Genomic DNA, 17,389 nt, shown 5'->3' on the forward strand with positions numbered 1-17,389 from the left:
CTCAGAGGGCAACTAGGCACCGTGCAGCCGCTCATTCCCTCCTTCCCCCATCGGGACTGGGAAGGAGAAAATAAAGCAAAAGACTCTGTAATTGAGATAAGGACAGGGAGGGATGTTTCACCCATTATGATCATAGGCAAAAGACAGACTCATTAGGGAAAGGAAAAAAGGAACATCAATTTAATTCAGACACTAATATCAACAACACTTAACAGACAGAGTAAAGTCTCCTCTCCCACCACCTAAAACCCCACCACACACACAAACCCAGCACAGTAAGCAAAAGCTGTGCACGTAATAAGCACAAATGAAAGGTGGAGGAAATCAACCAGTGGGAAAATGTTGGAAGATACTATTAACATTTGGAAAAGATTTTCCAAATGGTGTGCTTGGCCCTTTTCTGGAGTGAATCGGCATACCCAAGATGACTGTGAGAGAGCTACAGTGGAGTCCTGTGTCTGGACCTCTGCACACTGGCTTCAACATTTTCAAGAACGGATTGGTGCACGGGACAGACAAGGTGACTGAGTCTCCATTACAGCTCAGTCTTAGGTAGCTGCAGTGGGGTTCCCAAGAACTAACAGGTATTATAGACATAAAATGCTAACCATGAGGTGAACCCGGCTCCATCAATAGGTAGAATAAGCAAAGGAGAAAGAATTATCAGGGGTAGAGGATTTAAATACCTTTGTGTGGGTAAATTATCAACTCATTTCTTTTCACAGCTTTTCACTGGCCAAAGAGAAGAGTATCTCTGGAGACATTTTACTGAAGGCAGAAACCCAATTAGAATAAGATTGTTACACAACTAATGAAGTGTTTTCAGACAGAGAATTATTTTTAGTGCTGTAGAAATATTAAAGCATTGGAGCAAAACATGTAAAAGCAAAGAAGAGCACAGTTAGAAACTTTTCATGGTCTTTAGGCTCCTAGATCACTCATTTTTGAGGATCAGTTGGTGTTCTGGCAGTTTATAGTACTAGCCATCTTTCCCCATTACCTTTACTCATTCACAGTGACACCAACGCCAAATCTTTCTTTTCAGAGCTAGTATCTCTCTGGATGTGCTAGAAACTTTTGCTGTCAGAAACATGGAAGGATGTGCGTTCATTGACATACTGGCGTTCCTTGCCTCCTTCAGCTGGGTGAAAATTTGCAGGCGCCAAAAAACCTCTGACCCCAATGTCTTTATGTTAAACGAACAACCAAGGATGTTAAGAAGTTTGTGGTGTGGCTGGCAAGTGATGCATACCTGCTTCTGTATTAAAAAGACCCATTAGTTAGCAAGGTGCCGTCATTATGAATTGCTTTCATAAGTGTTTAACAATTGCATGTATTTGCTGTGCAACTTTACATTCAAGATTATCCTCCACCTCTTTTACCTTACACTCTGTAGTTCATTTAGGTGGGGTAGATACTTAGGATCTCCTCCTTTAGACAGAAACAAACCTTTTCAGTGTGACCCTGCCTGGAAGTTCAGGACACAGCAGAGCAGGTTTGTGGAAGCATACGGCACTGCTTCTGGCCTTGACAGAGATCGAAGATGCTCAGCTCCTCCTGATTCACAGAGCTTTTGTGATGAAGAAGATGGATACCAGTCTGAAACATGAATTTCTTCAGTGACAGTGCTGAAACCATGAAAGAGCCTGTGTTTGGCCGTGGTGTTGCTTCTCCCCAGTGCTGTCAACACCAAGACTCGGGTTGTGATAGCAAAGCAGAAAGCTGCTGCTTCAGTGATTATTGCTCAGACATTGATGTACCTGACCATCTCTCCCTCCACATCTCCCCTCAGCACCATTTTTGCTGCATCTAATAATTGTGTTTCTTTCTAAACAGTAATTTAGGACAATTAAGAACAATAGAATAGTTAAACCTTTAAAAGGTTATCTCACAATGTCATTTTCTTGACTAATGTGTTCCTGCTGCCATGTCGTTTGTGAATAGACATGTGTTAGCCAGCTAGTGTGCTTCATCTGTGGTGACTTTGATTTATTTGCTCTGTAAATTGGGACTGAAGCAATAATGGAAAGTGACATTAATTGTTTAACATAGTCCTCTTTGTCACATCCTGTGCTTTCTCTGGGGTGTTTGAATGTTGAAACTTGTACAAAACTAATTGAAATTGCTGTGATGAGGACTGGTGTCCACTCAACTTTCTGTTCTTGAATGTCAGCACTCTTGAATGTCTGTTTAAAGCACGAGTACTGAGCTGCTAACAGCAAATACCAGCATTTCTTCTGGCATGATATTATTAAAGAAGGCATTCCCTGTAAGAAATAGTAACACTTCCAGCTTCGTTGTCAGCTGTATAAGCTGCACGGCTCAGTAAGAGGGGAGGTGGTGCACCCCACCAGCTAGGCTTGCTGGAGAAGTTCCTGGTGTGGGGCTGGGGGACAGGCACCGGACCCCCCACACGGGGCTGCAGGCTGGCTTGAAACACGGTTAGGAAGAAAAGTCAGCGCTTCATTACATCACAGAGCACTTTTTCTTCTGATCGCACTTTTTCATACTTTCTTAGACGTGACATCACAGTTTTCCTCTTTGCCTCTCAAAAGGTGGCTGTGAAAAGCTGCATTTGGAGCACGGTTTTATTCACAAGGTGGCTTCCCTCTGCTTATTTCCATTCTCTGCACACTGAATTATCACTGTGCACGTGTCTCTGATATGGTGGAAGTCACCAGATATTGGGACTTAGACTCCTTTTCTCAGTGGCCAAGCCCCTTTTGGCCTTTTAAGTAAATGCTTGTCCTTAGCATTAGCTTTGCCTGAGTGTTTATTTGTTTCTTGGGGATGATGTTGTAAGCACCAGAACAGTCTGTGCTCTTCTGTAGCTTTCTAGCTCGAAGACAGAGCTTTTCTGTAAGAAGCCGTGAGGTGTGATTTGGCAGAGAAGCCTGGCAGGAGCAATTATCTGTGTGGTTTATGAGCATCTCTGTTCAGAGTCTAGTAGATACAGTATTACTGAAAAAAGTCATGCTAAGGGGATACCCAGATCCACTTGATTTTTCTTTTTTTTGAGGTGTTACTGGCAGTGTTTTGTTGTTGACATTTTTAACTTGATTTTTTTTTTCAAAGGGAGAGTTTTTGTTTCTCTTACTGGTGTATTCCTTACTAGTTCACTTTTAAACTATGAGATTTGAATTCAGCTGAAATCTCTTCACAGTGTGTACCTGAAGCATGATGAACCACTGTGAAGCTGGTAGAAAAACTCCTGATTTGATATCCTTGGAATCAGCAAAAGGCTTTTCATTTATTTTAATAGCACTAGGATCAGCCTAGGAATCCTAGATAATTGATCTGTCAAGATCAATTTCCAATCTTTCTGAAAAATAAGTATAATGATTTTTACACAATTCTATTCTTCAGAACTCTCAGTACTCCAAAAATCTGTACCGTAATATACAGTAGGGACTATATTTCATTAAAAAATCGGAAAGCATTTAAATTTACTCAATTTGACAAAAAGAAGTCTTGTTGCTGAAATAAGATATCTAATATAAATTAACATTACAGCCACATCTGATTAGGAATTAATCTACTTTTTATAATTGCAGTCTGAAAGAGATAAATGCATACAATAGTCGCACTGAGCACTCAAATGACATAACTTGAAAGGACAACTTCAAAGGCAACCTGCCTGATACTTTTCTTTTAAAAGAAACGCAAAGAGCCTGACATCTACAGTATGAGTCCTGATGGCTAGTCTTACGCCAAAATGCTGAGGAATTAGAAGGTTTTTGCTTGGCTTTGGAGCAAGGATTTCCGGAAGTATGGCAGGGAAACCTTTCTCTCTCACACCATGCTGCAAATGTGAACAAGGTTTTCCAGATTACACTGGTGATTCATTTTGGTCTTCTGATTAGTTGTCTTATTCTCTGATTCTTTTAATTTTATCAGGTCAATTAGCTGATGTTCAACATTGAAAAGAGAAAGAAAGAGACAACCTGGTTTTACGCCATCATTAGGTGTCAGCAGTTTAGGCACATCCTGTAATACAATCCCTGGGTGATTACTTCTCGTTGAAAAAAAAAAAGAATTGTTAAAGGTAAACTAAAGCAGTGTAGTGCAAGTGCAAAGAGATTTCTCTTGAATGCAGAGATGGATAATTTTATTGCACTTAATTACATCTTCCAAGATGCTGTTGCAGGTTACTGTTTCAAGGTCTGATTTAACTGTGTTTTGACTGCTTTTTCACATACAGAGGCATTGTTTTGTTTCTTTTCTCTTCTCACCTGGTTCCACTTTTTGTTCTGTCCCCTTCCGCAGAAGATAGATGAAGAGAGTGAGGCAAACTTGCTAGCCGTTCTCACTGAAACACTGGACAGCATCCCTGTGGATGAGGACGGATTGCCTTCATTTGATGCACTGACAGATGGAGATGTGACCAACGAAAATGCCGCTAGCCCTTCCCCAATGCCCGACGGCACCCCTCCAACTCAGGAGGCAGAAGAGCCGTCTCTAGTAAGAACCCTTCCTACTGTTTAACAGGAATTGGATGTGCCTCTGGCTACCCGCTGCATGGGTATGATGTAGTCACAGTAAGGTCTGGACTTTTCATTTAGACTGGAAAGAAAAATCAAGTAAAGAACTGGAAATTAAGTGGGGGGAAAAAGCCCACCAGATAGCCATAGGATGACTAATAAGGCAATCTATTAAAAAGTGTGTTGAAGAGATTGTTTTTGAGATTCTTGTGCTAATGGCTGACACTTTTGCTTATCATTCTGTTCAAATAAGTCAGGGTAATTGTTTTTAATTAATATTTCGTTTCTCGGAGCTCTTTTTGTGTGTATGCTTAGCCATCACTTTCGGTGATCTGTAAAGGAAGGCCCATTGAGTCTTGTGGGATGTGGGGCTGATTTTGTGCCTTTAACATTGATTTGACCAGTAAGCACCAGCTTAGTGCTAATCTGGGCAAAACTGAACCTTGGGTGAGGATGTGGGTGAAATCCTATATGCATTTTGCTCAGTAAAACCAGTTTGAGACGTGATTCTGTTTCTGCTGAAAGCCCTTTATCACTGACTTCTGCGGAAGCAGAGTCAGATACCTGCATCTTGACGCTGTATCCATTAGTCTGTTAAAGTTAACGTCTCTGTTTAGATCAGAGGCCTCTTCTGTCAAACAGATCGCCGAGAATTTAATTTTGCCATGGATTCAGAAATCCAAGACCCCTGTCATTTCTGCTTGCCCTGCAGTATACTGCAGTAAAGGGAGCAGAAATACCCTGCCAAGCTAGAAGAGAAAGTAATGTTTTTGCTCTGGGGAATATTGTGCCCTTCTTTCTGTTTTATTGTACTTTGCTTGCTAAAATTGATATAGGTAACTTTAAGTAACTATGCAAAAACATAGATAAGTCATTTTAATCCATAAAGATGTGTAACTTTACTCTTTTCCTTCCATTTCCTTTTCCCTGATGTGTTTGTAGCTTAAGAAGCTCTTGCTGGCTCCAGCCAACACTCAGCTAAATTACAATGAATGCAGTGGTCTCAGCACACAAAACCATGCAAACACTAATCACAGGATCAGAACAAGCCCTGTGGTTGTTAAGGTACAAACTTAATCTTTGTAATAAGGAAAAAAGAAAGAAACAGTGTAACAAGGTCTTTCATGCTTTCAGCAACCAAGCAAGCAGTAGATCTGTATGTATTGTATTAATCTGCCTAGTATCTTGCAGCTGCTTTAAAAAAAAAACATAACAGATTATAGACTGTGTTCCAGAAAATCACCTTTATGCTCTGAATATTTCATTTATGCTTTTTCTCTTGGCAGAGTTCAGTTGCAGTCCTACCGTCTGTTACTCTTGCCTACTTTATTGATACACGGAGTAGTAGGGGGTACGATAAAATTTGCTGATGGGCTGGTGTTGTTTATGAGTGACTCCAGGATGTGGGACTGCCATTTTACCAGATGTCTGAGTACTAAGAAAAATGACACTGGATTCTTGGCAAAAGATGTATATCAGCCATTAATTGGATAGAATGTGGGCTCTGACATAATTCTGTTAGCAGGCTGTATTAAACAATGTTTGTCTTGCCATTCACTGTAACTGAAAACAGAGCGTTTAGGGGTACTTAAGAGAGTTGTGAATACCGGGCTCAAGCAATCAGCAGCAAATTAAGGTTTAAACCAGCTTATTTTTTTGTTCACAGTAAAGGCGCTGTAGGGTCTTGTTAGTTACATGTTGCTGAGTAGGAACATTGAAATGTAGGAGAAATGAAATAAAAAGCTGCATAAATGTCATTTAGGAATTTTAAATGTAATTTTCTTTCCTTGTTCTGCAAACAATTATTCACAGCTCATAGATCTAGTACACTTAGACTGAACACTTCATTGAAAATCTCATCTCTTCAGAAAACCTATATCCATTCTGATAAGGTTCAGTTCACTAATTTTAGCTTTATTTTATTTTATTTTATTTATTTTATTTTATTTTATTTTATTTTATTTTATTTTATTTTATTTTATTTTATTTTATTTTATTTTATTTTATTTTATTTTATTTTATTTTATTTTATATTTGCCCTGTTTTTAAGACTGAGAATTCATGGAGCAATAAAGCGAAGAGCATTTGTCAACAGCAAAAGCCTCAAAGACGTCCCTGCTCTGAACTTCTCAAATATCTGACTACAAATGATGACCCTCCTCAGACCAAACCAGCAGAGAACAGGAACAGCAGCAAAGAGAAATGCACCTCCAAAAGGAAGCCCCATCTGCAGTCTCAGACAAATCATCTGCAAGGTACATGTGGGACCACAGAACACAGCTTTGGTACCAGCAGTAACACAGAGAAGCTGAAATACCATGGTTGTGAATACTCTCGATACCTCTTCTCTTCTTTAGATTACTACTGTAAATCTGGCATCTCTTCTGCACAGGGAAGATTTTAGAACAGTATAATGAAGTTAGAATTAGTTAGCTAGATTTAGCTTTTAAACAACTTTAATCCTGTCTCTGTTGCCCCCCAGCCTCAGAAAAAGAATCTGAGGAAAAGTTTTACAAATACTACATGTTAATATATGAAACTATCTGGAGATACTTATTCACAGAGTACTGTACCACTAAAAAATCATTATACCCCTAAACAGGCTGGGCAGCCCAGTTCATTAGTGAGCTGCTTTCTTTTTGCTAGCGTAAAACTGAAAGCATTGTTAACCTGCCACATAGTCCTTAAGAGACAATAAATAGTGCTCTCACTGCTACATAGAAAGCAATAAATGTGTCATTCCTGTTAAAGCTGAAATGCCAGTTTGTAATTCTATTTTGTAAATAGTTGAAAGTTTAGCTGCCATCCTGATCTTTCTCTCTCTTTTTAGATTTTTTATGGCCAAAACTAAACACTTGTGTTGACTTTTAGTATCCCCCAATGCGTAGAGAACTGGTCTATATTACAAGTAGCTTCTGTGACAGAGATGCAAGAACTTAGAGTGTCCTCTCTCTCTTTCTCTCCCCCTCTTCCCCTGCCTGTTGTCCCAATATAAAGGAAAGCTGTAAAAGATGATGAGCCCAAAGGGAGGTTTCTTTTTACAGTTACTGTTACTTTAAAATACATCTACATATATATATTGGCCTGTCATCTAGAACACCAGGTGCCTATCTCAGTCACATCAGTGCAAATCCTGGATGACTCCACTAAAGTCAATGGAAGTTTTCTGGCTGCAACAGAGATCAGTGTATGACCCTAAATGTGTTGTTCTGGTATTTTTAAAGCAACAGTTGTAAACTGTATATGTTTTTTCATCTTTTCCCTTCTGCCCCACCCTGCATTTTCAGCCCCCATCAAATCTAATTTTTCACTCTTCACTAGGAAGTATAAGCAAATTTAATAAAAATAATCTTCCCTTCCCTCCAGCAAATACCCTTCTCGCAGCTGTACATTTTGACATGCTAAGTATAGTTTTCCCCATTATGGTCTCAAATTCTCTGAACAATGTTTCTTTTAAGAAAGAAATCCAACTGCCCCTAGAGCTTCTTGGATGCCAACTGCCACTCCTTCTGGATGGCTTCAGCAGGCTGCTTCACAGCAAAATCCAGAGTGAACTGTACATGTAAAACCTGGGTCTCTTACTGCAATGGTACTGAAACATAGACCTGCCAGAAATTACAGGAGGATTTATTAACACCGTTGGGTGTTAAGGTGATACGTGATAAGGTATATTGTGTATAACATGCTATATGCACATATATGTTATACACATACATAGATGTATGTGCACACATACATAAATATGGATTATAAAATCTTCCTGTTCAGATCAGAGCTGCATTTTTTCCCCAGCTGAGGCAACTGTGTAGATTCAGTGCAAAGAAGCAGGGCACGTTGGGTTGTAAAAACAGCGTGGAAGGAGAGGTTAGGAAAGTCTAGAGGGACATAGAGCTAACTTACCAGTGTCTAACATGATTGTGACTTTGGTGGTATTACAGGTGAAACTGCAGACAGAGATAAACTATTCTCTCCTTTAACTCCTGCAGTTTCATTTACAGGCTTCTGAAATGTTTTTTCATCAAATTTGCCTCATACACCAATATATGACTTCAATGTCAATGGATTTGCATATAATACAAATAGAAGAATATAGTGCCTTCAGCTTAGACAGTCAATTCATGCAGAATCAACCTTGCAAGTTTAACTGATATTTGCAGACTTGCAGTCATTTGTCCGTACATTTAATCAAAAAGTGAAAGAAAATTGGCTCCTTCTGTTGTAAAAAATTATCAGGGTCTAGTATTTTCGTTCAAAGTTAGGGAAAGCTTATAAAGAATAAGTCAAACAGTATTTTCCCTCAGGGTTACTGTTGCCAACATATTGCAAACCCACAGGAATGTCCGTGGACCCATTCATGCTAAAGATCATCTGTGGTTTTGTATTGAAATTTGCCCATGAGGAAACTTAGTTCTTTTGAACCTGAATGTTTTCAATTTACAGGAACAAGCAACTTCATGTGAACCCTTTATAATAAGAAAAAAACACACCACAGCAGACCTTGAAACTCCAATAAAAAGTCACCGTGGAAGATGATAGTGTCTTGACTAAATATTTACACTATCAATAGCTGTATGTGAGGGTGAATCCTTTGCAGGAATACTGTTTGGTCAAGCCCTTGCCTAGCAATAAGAAAACTGATGGGTGTTTTGGTATGTGAACTTCTCAGTGGGAGAGCTCAGTCATATCTGCCTAAAATAAATACATACAAGTGTGAGATAACGCCTTGGTTCTGTGCCCCCCTCTGGCAGATTTGCACTGTGCCTTATTGCTTCAGAGTTTTATATGTATATTCTGATGTGGGACTTTTCTGTGGGACTAATGAGAAATAGAATGAGACTTTTTAGAGGCTTGAATAGCTCTTACACATTCAGCTTCCTTAGAAGGCCTAAATTGGGTAAGAGTATGTAGATTTTTACCCTCTAACAAAAATTAGAAGCCTTTGTATAAAACTATTCCAGAGCCTTACTGTAAGGTCTGGATTTTTTAATCCGATTTTACCTCTAGGTAGCCACTGGCAAACATTAGTATCCCTAGATGTATATAAAATACACACAAAGATGTGTCAGATTACATTCAGTCTTACTGTACCTCATTTTATGAACAAATCAGCAGCAATGGTAGATCAGACAAATAACTCGTTGAGGTGCATCTCCTCACTCTGGCAGTGACTTCTGAGGAAGGTGAACCCGAGGTGAACACCTAAGCTGCCATTTCTAACTTTCATATGGGGAGGAGGAGAAACAATATGCAGCTCCTGAGAATTGAGTTAATTTTTTAAAAAATGTAATATTATTTCAGGAATGCTCTAGAGCTTATAAAAGTAATCAATTTGCATATAAAATCCTTTAATGTTGATGGGAGCTCCAAGCCTGGAATGAATACGAAATATGCAGTAGTGACACTCTGGACAAAAGATCTGCAGTGCAGGAGTGTTCAAGGGGAACATTTTGTCTTAAGTAATTAATCTGCAGAAGAGATCCCCTGCTGTTTTTCTTGGTACAATGCTCTCTGCGTTTAAACTTCAGTCTAACTTCTGAGAAGTAAAATTTGCAAGTAATATTATTTTTAATTTTTAAACATTTTGCTGTCAATTAAAGAAATCTTAGTTGTACTACAATATCCTAGTCTTTGGCTTGCTTTGGGAAAATAAAAGTTTGCATGAATTAAAGCTACAAAGACTTGTATTTTTATAGCTAGAGCTTTGGTTTTCACATGTGTTGGGATTGTAGTGCTGAGAGCTTCAACTCCATTTTTAACCATCTGTGACTACGTCCGTGGCTTGTCATAGTTTGCAGGATAATTTGCAGAAATTTGGACTATAACTGGTTGGACTCTGGCCTCATAGAAACAACCTATTCTCAGTGCTATATATAAAATTGTATATTGTAGAAGTAAAAATTAACTGAATATTCATAACGTTCTGTTACTTCATAGTTATTCTGCTGCTTCTGTTTCCAAATAAAACGTGAACTGTAGTCTAAATTAACTCTAAGAGAAATAACATTTTCACAGTGTATCCTGTAGAGTTCTTCATTGATTTTTAATATGTACCACTCTTCTTCTGAAAGGTTCTTGGCATTTGGGTTGTGTACTGTATTTCAGAGGTACAGTAATTGATTTAAATCATTGTTGAAATTTAGGTGCCCTTTTGGTACCAGTAATAAGGAATCAGGATAAGTCTCCTTATTTATCTATCTAAGATACACCTAAATGGCTGTTGAACTCTTAGAGCTCAGCCCTAACTGGGTAACATGGGATTCCAGCACCAAAATAAAAAGAAATCTTCTTATGCAGTGTTTAAGTATTCCATAATAATTTTCTTTTTCCCTTTAGCCAAACCAACAAGTTTATCACTTCCATTGACGCCCGAGTCACCAAAGTAAGTACTAAAAAGTGCAAACATTTATAAAAGGGAGGGGGGTTCAATAGATTTTGTCTACAGCAACTCCATTTCAGCTTGTTTTTATAAATGTGCCCTGTCTTCCAGTGATCCCAAGGGTTCCCCATTTGAGAACAAGACTATTGAACAAACCTTAAGTGTGGAACTCTCTGGAACTGCAGGTGAGAAATGGGGAGTGCTGGCTTTTCCTTTAATCACGGCTCATCTGTGTGTTCGCTCATTTTAATATACCACATGTACACTGAGATCTCACAGAGGGGTCTGGTAGATTAACTTCAGTGCAGTTTAGCATTGACTTTTTATCCAGTTACCTGAGAAGGAATGTGTTTGAAAATATGGCTCTAAACATACACAAGAGAGCATAATTTCTGGGAAAATATGAATGAAACCATTTATCTGTTATACTTCCCCATTTCCCCATAGATTTGTGTACTGCTGAGCACCATCTTTCAAAGACAAACCCCACAGCACAGTGTAATAGATGTTACAGATGGAAAAGTTATGTCATCCAGTCTGTCTCCAGGCCGGGCTAGGGCTGTACGTGACTGCATGTTTCAGTGCTTTGTCAATTCTAGATTAATATGTCACAAATAACAGCTTTCTCCTCTTCCACTGAAAAACTATTCTGTAGCTTAGAGGTAATTTTTAAAATTGGTATTCATTTTATATTCTTGCTTTCTCTTTATATCTTCTGTTAGCACACTTCACACAACCTCCCTTTATCCTCCTCCTTCTTTCAGATCTCTGGTGTTTGTACCTTTAGAAGATTTGTAGATTTTTTTATCATGTGCTGTTTTAGTTCATGCATCACCCATTGCACTCATTTAATTCATCTGCTCTTCTTTCCGCTAAAGTAAATTCCTTCAGACTCAGATCTGTTTTATTGCTTTCCTCTGAGCTCTGTTTTGCCTCCATTTTCCTGATTTGTCCAGAACTGAGAACAAGAGCACAAGTTGAGCTCCACCTGAGCTATTGCAAAGACTGTTTTCTTTCTCAGTTGTGTAATATTGAGAAATAAGAGATGTACTTGGCATGTGTTTCTCTCAGGAAAACAGTGGATTGTACATTATGTGATTGCTATCGTTTTGGGGGGCATTGCAAAATATGTCTTCAGGTACCATAAATCAACTTGATGCCCCTAAATTCAGTGGCTCTATGCAACAGCAGGCCTAAGCACTAGATGTGTGTATGTACTTTGGGCTTTCACTTCCCTACAACCATCACTGCACTTTTTCAAAAACTTCTTCATTAGTTCAGCATTAAAATATGCACACTTTCTTCTGCCATGTCATGAAAACATGCAATCTTAATCATTCCTCTCGTGACAAAAGGAAGCATCCTTCCAATGAGCCGCCTTTTCACAAAACCAACACAAACAAGGCAAAATTCACTGTATGCAGCAGCGTAATCCTATTCAGTGCCAGTAGGCCTGAAGCATGGAGAAGCCTCTTTCATCATTGCTGGAGAGCAAATCTGCACAAGGGTGCCCATTTGTAAGCATACTGGTAACTCGGTGCGTAGTGCTGCCAACTGAAAGGGGCAGATGAGGTGACTACAGCAGAGTGGTACAAGCAACCCTTGAAATCACTGAAGGGAGCAGTATTTTCTCCCAGCCAGAAAGTCAGCAGCCCGCTCTTCCCATCAGCTGACTAGACAGAAACTGGGAGTCGGTCTGACCCCTGGATAGTCCTCTAATATTGCCTCCACAATGGCAACAGGAATGGTCTTGGTGTTACCAAATTCATTCCGCTTCATCAGCTGTGCACAGAGGAGGAAACAAAACAGCTTTGTAGTTGTCTCAGACAATATGACCAGGAGAGCTAGCACATTAAAAAATGCATCAGAAGCTGTGAAACAGAAACAGCACAACTGGACGAATACGTGAACAGGAACATTGTACTATGAAAACATGATTTTTTTTTTTCCCCCCTCTGGAAGTAGATAGAGTCTAACTAGAAAATAAACCGATGATAATCAGGAAGAATAAGAGTTGGTGGAGTATGTGTGGGCAGGGAGTTGGGGCAGTATTCCCAAGCACTGTATGCAATGGTGGCTCGTGGACTTTATGTTGCACTTGCTCTGATCTTCACAATTCCTGGCAAGGCGATTTCAAGAGACTGTATTTCATCACTTGGTAGGTGTATTAAACTCTGCCTTCACATACACATAGATTTTATTTTTATAATCATATATGTATATAAATTTATGAAAAGATGAGTGGTTGTGCGTGTCTTACTTTTTAAGCCATTTGTATTGTGTTAGTGGCTTGTGTCATGAGTCTGCTTGTGCTGGAAGCAGATAAGTACATAACAGAAACAACCTCGAGTACTGAAGAATTCACACCGTATGTAAGTAAATCATGGCAGAATTGGGACCCACTTCAGGGAGGAAAAAAAAAAAAAAGAGAAAAAACCAGTGTCAGTAGTGATTAATAATACCTTGGAGTTCTTTAGAGAGACCCTGGCAACTCCAAATTATATCCAGATAACCGCATTGCTCATTGTCCTTATATAGGGCAGTTTACACTGTACAAGCACTATTTATTATAATTTAAATAGGAGTTGCCTTGATCTTACTGCCGAATTGAAAAGAACATTAGCAGTGCTGCTCACACTATCGAAGCACAAAGTATTTTAATATAAATAGCGGCTCCCTTGATCTCTCTGCTGAAAACAACATTGGTTCCCTCACTGATGAATTAACTATAGAGTAGAAAAATAAATAAATAAAATCATTTCCCACATGAGCCATCAATCTTCGTCACAGACACATTTTGGTTTCTCGTATCTAAAGTCAAACTGAAACTGTTCTCTTGCCGGTGCTATCACTTGCTTTACAATGGATTTGTTAGTAGTTGTGAATGTAAGTTTGTACTCCCTAAAATTGTCAAAGCACTGATTTGTCAAATTATAAGGAACAAATATTTTTTTAAGTGTTTTCAGGCCACACATAAGAATTATTTGAATGCCCTTTAAATAAGTTGCCTATGATAGAGGAGTAAGTCCATTACTATCTAAAAGCCCAACTTGTGCAGCTGATTTCTAGTGCTATTCTAACAAAGATGGACCAGAACATGATGATATGGAGGGAGTCCTAGGTGGTGATAACATAGTGGATAAAATTTCTGTGTAAGGTGAGTCTCATTCTGAGTAAGAGGCTCACAAGAGGTCCTTCTCCCTTTGTTTCCATATCTAGCTGCATTGCCAACACGTTGCTAAGAGGTTGTGGGCTTGAACCTCTCTAGTGTCTTCCAGGAACATGGGATGTTTCTGTGTCACTGGAGGACCTCTTTTCTCTTTGTTTCCAGTCAGGTTGAGGGGGCATCTACAGGCACAGGGACCAGGAGGTTGACTCACCTCTGGAGGTGGCTGTTTTTCCTGGTGATCGAGGGCTCCTCAATGACTGTCTTAGACTTTCTGCTGAACTTCTAAGTGTCAGAAGTTAGATGGTGTGCCTCCTAAATGTTTGAAATTCATCTTGCTCTGTTCTCTCAGTATCTTTAAACCTTCACTCCTAAATACTCAAAGCCATCATGTAAGTGCATGAAGCAAGTTTACAGGCTTAAGGCTCAATCAGTAACTGGAAGGCCATTTCCACCTTCTTATCTACAACAGGTGACTTGGTGAAACATCTCTCATTTGCACACAGCTCCCTGTAATTTACTTGAGCATAAAACTCCTCACCAGTCTTTCTTGGGTACAAAATTTGATTTCTTCAGAAAGATGACAGAAAAGGCTGTATGAACACAACCAGCTTGAATAGTGATTTGGAATCCATGAGCATCCTTAAGGATACGCATACCCTGCTATTTGCCTACCTTTAGATCTGTGTTACCTATTAGTTGTCAGAACAAATACTTCTAATCTATCATATAAGAATTTTTTTGACCTCAGAATGATTTCTGATAAAGTGAGATGGGAGATGCAGAGAGTTGTCCAGAGGGAATAAAATCTAGTAAATCATTTGATATTTTCGGGCATCTGTGTTTATTCTCTGCAGCACTGACAACAGGATTAAACTGAATATTCAACAAGCATGTAGTTTTTTATTATATGATGGCTATTTAATTTTATTATATTTTCCTGGCTTCTGCAATCTTTTGCCACACATAAGCTCTTCTGATTCTTTTACTGAATTAAGCTGTTACCTTGTGTTCAGCGTTTTAAGTGGCCTTAAATAATGTCTCCCTTGACAATCCATTTTCAAACTTTAAAAGATGTAAAAGAATTCATTTTCAATACCTCTCAAAATCCCAGTGCACATGTAGGAAGGTCCCAGGGCTGTGTTCCCCAAAAGACACTAATTCTAAGCCCCCTCAAAGCACAACAAATGGCATCAAACATTTAAATGCTAACAATTAAAGTAGAGTTTTAAAAAGATCAATGTCTATGTAAAACAGCATTGCAAATCAGCCCTAAAAAGTCGAGATGTCACGCTTTATGCAAAGACACTCCCCAAATCTCTGCTTATCAAGCTAGCAGAGCTAAATGAGTTAGTAAAAGGGCTTTTTAGTGGAGTTTTGGAATGTATCAAAGGTAGTTTCACTCTCCCAGAGATTTTCTTGAAAGAAGTCACTTGGCCAAGGCAACAGAGTCAGCACACATGCAAACACCTTTTGTTGCACAGACATGGGGAGGACAGTGCTGCTTCAGCAGCAGTGCCGGCAAATTGATGTACACTGTTTTCAAGCACAGGATCACCGAGTGAGTTCATAGTATATAGACAGAGCAAGGCAAAGTGCAAACGTACCATTTACCAAAGCCATTCAATTAAAGAAAAGTCCCTACAAAGAAAATGGTTTTATAGCATGTCATGAAAAAATACTTGCCTTTTACTTTAAAAAGAAAAAACACTGTTTAAGGGGGATGATTGTAGAGTATGTACCACTTCTAACAGATTTGCTGTGCAGAAGTACATAAGTGTGAGTGATGTAGAGGTACTTGTTTATTATAGAGCACATTTCAATGCAGTAATCATAAATATTGCTAAGGTTGTGCTCTGTTGAAATATGACCTACATACTCTTGATTGTTTGTGTTACGTGATTTGTCTGACACCCATTACATTCTGGGTAATGGCAGCCATTTGTTGCTGTGCACAGCAGGCTCTTTTGACAAAAGAAAATAGGCAGCAATAAAAAAGCTATAGTCTGAATTACATTCTGCACAGCGCTGCACTGCTGAGAGTTTGTGCAAGTGTGTTAACAATGCTCCGAACTGCCTCTTGTCAGCCTTCAGCCCGTAATGGCCATCTGTCCTTCCATAAATCTGTCAAAACCTGCTAAGTTCAAGAGAGAGCACAGAATATACCTTGTACTGTCAACGCTAAAATGTACTCATTGGTGGAGAAATCGGCATATATAAAATAATCCAATGGTTATAGAATATTGTAACACCATTGATGTGGGATCGTGGCCTTTGGTGAAGATTAGTGTGAAGATGAGCAAATATGCAGCCAACTGGTTTTGTCAAAGTTCATGGTTTGGAGATTGGTCACGGGACATGCTGAAGGTGGACTCCGTAGCAGTGACATGAATTCAAAACTTCACTCCCTCCTCCATTCCCCGATGGAGGCTTGTTCAAAAGTTAAATGAACATTTTCCAACTTTTATCTGTTTCTTCTTGCCTGTGCACTTCCTGCTTCTGCTGCAAACCAGGAAAAAAGCCAAAATGCCACGAGGAAGCCCTTTCTTAGGCTGTCCCCAGTACAGTTCTGCCAGCAAGAGAAGTGCCAGTAAATTTAGCTCAGTCTGTACTTTTGCGAGGGTTTTTTTGGTAGGGTTTTGTTGTTTTTTTTTTTTCTCCCCTCCTCTAAAGATTGTTGGACTCCTTGTCAGGCTTCTGGAAATTGTTGTGCTCTGTGTTTAGCTGGCTTCCTGCTGGGGCTAGCTTTAAAGAAGTGGAAATGGAAACAATATTTTATTTTTAATGTTGGATTACCTCTGGAGTGTCTTTGCCTGAAATTCTTAAATATGTATGTTCATTATGGAGTGGTTATATTTCTCCTGCATTCTTTCTTTAAAACTACATCCAAAAAAACAGTAACTAATTCCAGAGCTTCTCATGGGCTGTATAATTTCATGAGTAAAAGTGACAGTTCTAAATTTTTAAAATTTAAAAACAGTCTTTGTGTACTCAGATCTTTGTTGAATCTGAGCCTGAAGTTTTAACCCGGAAATTATTACTGTAGAATTTTGAAGAGGACTGTTCTCTTCATTTTAACAAACATTTGGTAGTCAAAAATATTTGTTAGTGAGGAGGTGGATAAAGTGTGAAATGTATACTGCTGACTCAAGTAAATTTTCGGGAAGGAAGTAAATATTGAGGACTCAAAGAGAATAGTTTAACAGTGATGACTTTGCACAAAACTTTTTCACTACTAAATTCAAACTTGAGGTAACTAGAGCTTTAGGTGTCATTATCTTTTCTTCAGTTTCCCCAACTTTTGTGGCATTAAGCAAAGTCTTCACATAGCCACCGGTAGCTCATAACTATTTTTTCCAAGTGTTC

The 17,389-nt window shown here is 39.0% G+C and overlaps 1 protein-coding gene across 3 annotated transcripts in view; it reads left to right on the forward strand.

Moving 5' to 3' along the window:
• PPARGC1A (PPARG coactivator 1 alpha) overlaps positions 1-17,389 on the forward strand; it is a 375,257-nt gene that overhangs the window by 339,754 nt on the left and 18,114 nt on the right. For all 3 annotated transcript variants that reach the window (XM_032984531.2, XM_032984533.2, XM_042808253.1), the window contains exons 3-7: positions 4,267-4,461; positions 5,424-5,546; positions 6,532-6,736; positions 10,815-10,860; positions 10,969-11,042. In XM_032984531.2, coding sequence (XP_032840422.2) covers positions 4,267-4,461; positions 5,424-5,546; positions 6,532-6,736; positions 10,815-10,860; positions 10,969-11,042 — 643 coding nt within the window. The remainder of the gene's footprint in view (positions 1-4,266; positions 4,462-5,423; positions 5,547-6,531; positions 6,737-10,814; positions 10,861-10,968; positions 11,043-17,389) is intronic.

The sequence above is a fragment of the Tyto alba genome, unplaced genomic scaffold, assembly GCF_018691265.1.
Source record: "Tyto alba isolate M040663 unplaced genomic scaffold, T.alba_DEE_v4.0 Super-Scaffold_6, whole genome shotgun sequence".
NCBI classification, from domain to species: Eukaryota; Metazoa; Chordata; class Aves; order Strigiformes; family Tytonidae; genus Tyto; species Tyto alba.